Genomic DNA, 5,374 nt, shown 5'->3' with positions numbered 1-5,374 from the left:
TTTTTGAGATAGGATCTCGCTCAGTCGCCCAGGCTGGAGTTGCAATGGCATGATCCTGGCTCATTGCAGCCTCTGTCTCCCAGGTTCAAGCTATTCTCTTGCCTCAGCCTCCTAAGTAGGTGGGATTGCAGGCATGCACCACCATGCCCAGCTAATTTTTCTATTTTCAGTTGAGACGAGGTTTTGTCTTGTTGGCCAGGCTTGTCTTGAATTCCTGACCTCAAGTGATCCATCCGCGTTGGCCTCTCAAAATGCTGGGATTACAGGTGTGAGGGCACCATGCCTGGCCAATAACTTTATGTATGCACACATTTCTATAATTTTTAACTATAATGTGTATAATATTTAAAACCTTTTTCTTTTCTTTGTTTTGTTTTTGGGACGGAGTCTCGCCCTGTTGCCCAGGCTGGGGTGCGATGGCGTGATCTTGGCTCAGTGCAACATCTGCCTCCTGGGTTCAAGCGATTCTCCTGCCTCAGCCTTCCAAGTAGCTGAGATTACAGGTGTGCACCTCTACGCCCTGCCAATTTTTGTATTTTTAGTAGAGACAAGATTTCACTATGTTGAGCCACTGTGCCCTGCCAAAACCTTTTTTACCTGGCCATGGTGGTGCACACCTGTAATCCCAGCACTTTGGGAGGCCGAGACGGGCGGATCACGAGGTCAGGAGATCGAGACCATCCTGGCTAACCCGGTGAAACCCCGTCTCTACTAAAAAATACAAAAAACTAGCCGGGCGACGTGGCGGGCGCCTGTAGTCCCAGCTACTTGGGAGGCTGAGGCAGGAGAATGGCATAAACCCAGGAGGCGGAGCTTGCAGTGAGCTGAGATCCGGCGACTGCACTCCAGCCTGGGCGGCAGAGCGAGACTCCGTCTCAAAAAAAAAAAAAAAAAGACATTTCTATTAAAACATAGAAAACACAGACTTTAAAAGATAAGATTGATAAGTTTGATGGTAGTAAAATTAAATACTTCTGTTAACAATCCTCCATAAAGAAAATAAAAGGCAAGTTACTGATCGGGAGATTTTATGTGTAGTATCTAGACAATAAAAATATATAGAGAACTCTTGCTGATAAGTGAGGAAAAGATGAACACCTAGTAGAAAAAATGAGCGAGAAAAAAGAAAAAAAAAAGGTATGGCTAAATGTGAATATGTGTTGAAATGGTCAGTGCATGACTGTCAGTTTTATTATTGTTAGTTGAAATTTATTTTGTGACCGAGTCTTGCTCTGTCGCCCAGGCTGGAGTGCAGTGGTGCAATCTCAGCTCACTGCCGCCTCGACTTCCTGGGCTTAAGCAGTCCTCTCACCTCAGCCTTCTGAGTAGCTGGGACTACAGGCACATTCTATAACACCTGGCTGATAATTGACATATTTTTTAATATAGTAGTTCTCACTTTGCATAGGACTATGTTAACTGCAACTTGAGCTTATTGGAGCTGTGTCTTTGCTTTATATGACTTTTGGTTACACAGTACCCTGCATAGCAAGGATTGCCTATATAAATTTTAATGAAAGCTAATCCCTAAATGTTACTGTTATTTTATGCATGTTTGATTTGTGAACCACATTTAATAATTTCTCATTTTGAAGGCTTTTTTTTTTTTTTGAGACAGAACTTGGCTCTGTCGCCCAGGCTGGAGTGCAGTGGTATGATCACCTCCTGGGTTCAAGTGATTCTTTTGCCTCAGCCTCCTAAGTAGTTGGATTATAGGCCTGCACCACCATGCCCAGCTAGTTTTTGTATTTTTATTAGAGACGGAGTTTAACTATGTTGGCCAAGATGGTCTCAAACTCCTGGCCTCAAGTGATCGACCCACCCCGGCCTCCCAAAGTGCTGGGATTACAGACATGAGCCACTTTGTCCGGCCTTCGTTTTAAAATTTTTTGAGCATGTTCCTAAACATGTAAATTTGTGGCTGCTGCTTTCTCTAGAGGTACAGTTTTTGTAACATGGTGCAAGATGGATCATAGAAAAGCTAATATAGCAGTTTGTATTATTCTGTAATTTGAAGCGGCATCTTGCAAAATGGTGATTTTGTTTGTTTAAAATTTTTTAAAATAATTATTATAAAATATGTATTATTAAGAATTCTTTTCTCTCTGATATATTTTCACTTTTTTAGTAATCAACAAGATGCCACATCAGTAGCAACTGAGTCTTCAGAATCAAGCACTTCAGATTTGCCTTCATTAGAAGTTGGAATTAGAGCATTGTGTGAGGTGAATGATGCTGAGAGTAGTTGTACAGAAGGAAGAAATGTTGACCTAAAAAATACTTCACTGTGAGTATTTTATACGGTAGGATTTATTTATAAAATTTTGATAAGGTTCTTAAATGATAATAATGTTGCTTTATTTAGGGATTCAAGGGGACTATTAATACATAGTTTATTAATAGTTGAGGGAATCATTTAATATGTAATTATACTGTAGTCTGTTCAGAGTGTAACATCAGATGTTTTTATATTTAATTGCAGAAAGATTCTCTTTCATATTTGTTGTATAATATATGAATTTTAGGAAGGTGGTAACTTATGAAATTCTAAAACAATTTGGAAGCCTAAATATTTGCCGTGAGATTTTACTTTTGCTTGGTTTGAGTTATTTTTTATGCCTGGTGTCAAAATAATAGATTTTAATATTGGTGATTTCAAGGAAGTGTATCTTCCAGTATGGAGATATTGGTTAAATTAATATCTTCCCAAGAAACGATTAAAAGCATCATAAAAATCTCCCTTTGAAGAGATATCTGAAGGTTTTATACTTCCTTTTAATCTTCCTCATAATTCCTCATTTCATATGGGCTTAAAAGCTATTCAGTTTATGGGCTGGGCACAGTGGCTTACACCTGTAATCCCAGCACTTTGGGAGGCCGAGGCAGGCGGACCACGAGGTCAGGAGATTGAGACCATCCTGGCTAACATAGTGAAACCCTGTCTCTGCTAAAAATACGAAAAATTAGCCGGGCGTGGTGGTGGCACAGGTGGCAGCCGGTGTGCCTGTAGTCCCAGCTACTCAGAAGGCTGAGGCAGGAGAATGGCATGAACCCAGAAGGCAGAGCCTGCAGTGAGCTGAGATCACGTCACTGCACTCCAGCCTGGGCGACAGAGCGAGACTCCGTCTCAAAAAAAAAAAAAGCTATTCACTTCATCAATTCTTATTTTTCAGTAAAGTACTGTCACAATGGAAATCAAACTTTTAAAAAATCAAAATGTCAGTTAGTCTTTGAAATAGACAGTACATTCATAGGGTTCAAACATCGACAAGTATAAAAAGGTATGATTGAGCGCTCCCTCTTACCCTGTCCCGTTTCACTCAAACAAATAATCCATGTTATTTATTTCTTATATTCTTTCAGAGATTAAAAAAAATACATTCGAGCTAATACAAATTTGTATTTTTTGCTCTTGTTATAAACCCAATGATAAACCTAGTGATACTATATATAACATTTTGCAGTGGTTTTCTTCTGTCTTCATATTCTTACGTAGTAACTCTCCTTGTTCTTTTTATAGCTTAATGGTGTTCTGTGTATGTATGCATCATAGTTTGTATTACCAGTGTCCTATTGACTGCTATGTAGGTTGTGTTGCTAAACAGTGCTTATAGTCTTGCACCTCTATCTTTTTGCCTATATACAAGTATATAGGGTAAGTTCCTGAAAATTGAATTGCTTGCTAACAGAATGTGTGTGTGTGTGTATACACACACTTACACATTTAAATATTTATGATTTTTTTTTTTTTTGAGACAGGGTTGCAGGAGTGCAGTGGTGTGATCATAGCTCACTGCAACCTCGACCTGGTCCCAGGCTTAGGTGATCCTCTCACCTTAGTCTCCCAAGTAGCTGGGACTATAGGTGCTCACCACCACATCCAGAGATGGAGTCTTGCTCTTGTCACCCAGGCTGGAGTGCAGTGGCACCATCTTGGCTCACTGCAACCTCCGCCTCCCGTGTTCAAGGGATTCACCTGCCTTAGCCTTCTGAGTAGCTGGGACTACAGGCACGTGCCGCCATGCATGGCTAATTATTGTCATTTTTAGTAGAAACGGGGTTTCACCATGTTTGCCAGGCTGGTCTCGAACTCCTGACCTGAGGTGATCCACCCGTCTCGGCCTCCCAAAGTGCTGGGATTATAGGCGTGAGCCATTGTGCCCGGCCTTCCCATCATCTTAATCTTACTTAATATTTCTTAAGTTTTATCCTCACCATATTGTATTGCATTTCATCTTATCCTCCCTATTATGAGTTGCTACCTTCAGTATATGCCAAAATCATGTCTGCTTTGAAGTCGGTTTCTGGATTTTAAATTTGTTTCATTGATCTGTTTACTCATATATTAGTACCACACTGTTTTAATTACTGATGATGAATAGTGTATTTTTAATATCAGATAGAACAAATTAGTCTCTTTAAGTTTTCTTTGCTACTCTTGTTCTAAGTAAGCTCTTAAAGGAGTTCTTCCCAGTTCTCAGTAGGTTATTTTAGAAGTTCATTTGGACATGACTACATGTTTGATGCTATTTAAATAATGTTAATTTTTCAGGGAAATTGATCAAACAGAAAATGTTAAACCGATGTTGAGAGGTCGCTTCCAGAGACCTAAACCCAATTTGTCAAGGGCTGGGAAGAAATCAGTTCTTTCACAAGGCAAAACAGAGGCAGAGAGCAAGAATTCACATTCAAAAACTTCAGTTGAAAAGGTATGGGGTAAGAGACTTCATGGAAATTAAAATTATAAAAATTTTCTTTAAATAGTTGGGAATAAAAGTTTTTGACTTGTAATTACAAGGTAATGTTACTGATATTAAAACAGATACAAGAACTTACATTAACATTAGATTTGTTCCTATCTTAGTCTCCTGTTTACACATTTTCTTTAACCTGGTATATAATCCTTTCAGGTATCCTCAGTGGTGATAAATCTGTCTTCTGTTTACTTATATAAAATTTTTATTTAAAATATTTCATAAACCAGCTATATATTAAATTATGCCCACAACGTTCTCATCCACACACAGGCAGTCACATTTCTGTTTGTCTTTTACAAACTGTTTGTTTTTTCTGAGACAGGGTCTTGCTCTATTGCCAAGGCAACAGAGTCCAGGAGTGCAATGGCACTATTACGGCTCTCTACAGCCTCAAAATCCTGAGCTCAAGTGATTCTCCCACATCACCCTCCCCAGTAGGTGGGAATACAGGTGTGTGCCACCAAACCCAGATAATTTTTTTTTTGTTTTTTTTGATACAGAGTCTTGCTGTCTCCCAGGCTGGACTGCAATGGCGCGATCTCGGCTCACTGCAAGCTCCACCTCCCGATTTCACGCCATTCTCCTGCCTCAGCCTCCGGAGTGCCTGGGACTATAGG

At 39.8% G+C, this 5,374-nt stretch overlaps 1 protein-coding gene across 2 annotated transcripts in view; it reads left to right on the top strand.

Moving 5' to 3' along the window:
• Nucleotides 1–5,374, top strand: part of BDP1 (B double prime 1, subunit of RNA polymerase III transcription initiation factor IIIB) — a 118,156-nt gene that overhangs the window by 38,896 nt on the left and 73,886 nt on the right. For both annotated transcript variants that reach the window (XM_011959299.1, XM_011959298.1), the window contains exons 12-13: nucleotides 2,129–2,287; nucleotides 4,553–4,709. In XM_011959299.1, the coding sequence (XP_011814689.1) occupies nucleotides 2,129–2,287; nucleotides 4,553–4,709 (316 nt within the window). The remainder of the gene's footprint in view (nucleotides 1–2,128; nucleotides 2,288–4,552; nucleotides 4,710–5,374) is intronic.

This window comes from Colobus angolensis, unplaced genomic scaffold, assembly GCF_000951035.1.
Source record: "Colobus angolensis palliatus isolate OR3802 unplaced genomic scaffold, Cang.pa_1.0 Scaffold49, whole genome shotgun sequence".
In the NCBI taxonomy this organism is placed as follows: Eukaryota; Metazoa; Chordata; class Mammalia; order Primates; family Cercopithecidae; genus Colobus; species Colobus angolensis.
This window is presented reverse-complemented; position numbering and strand designations above follow the sequence as displayed.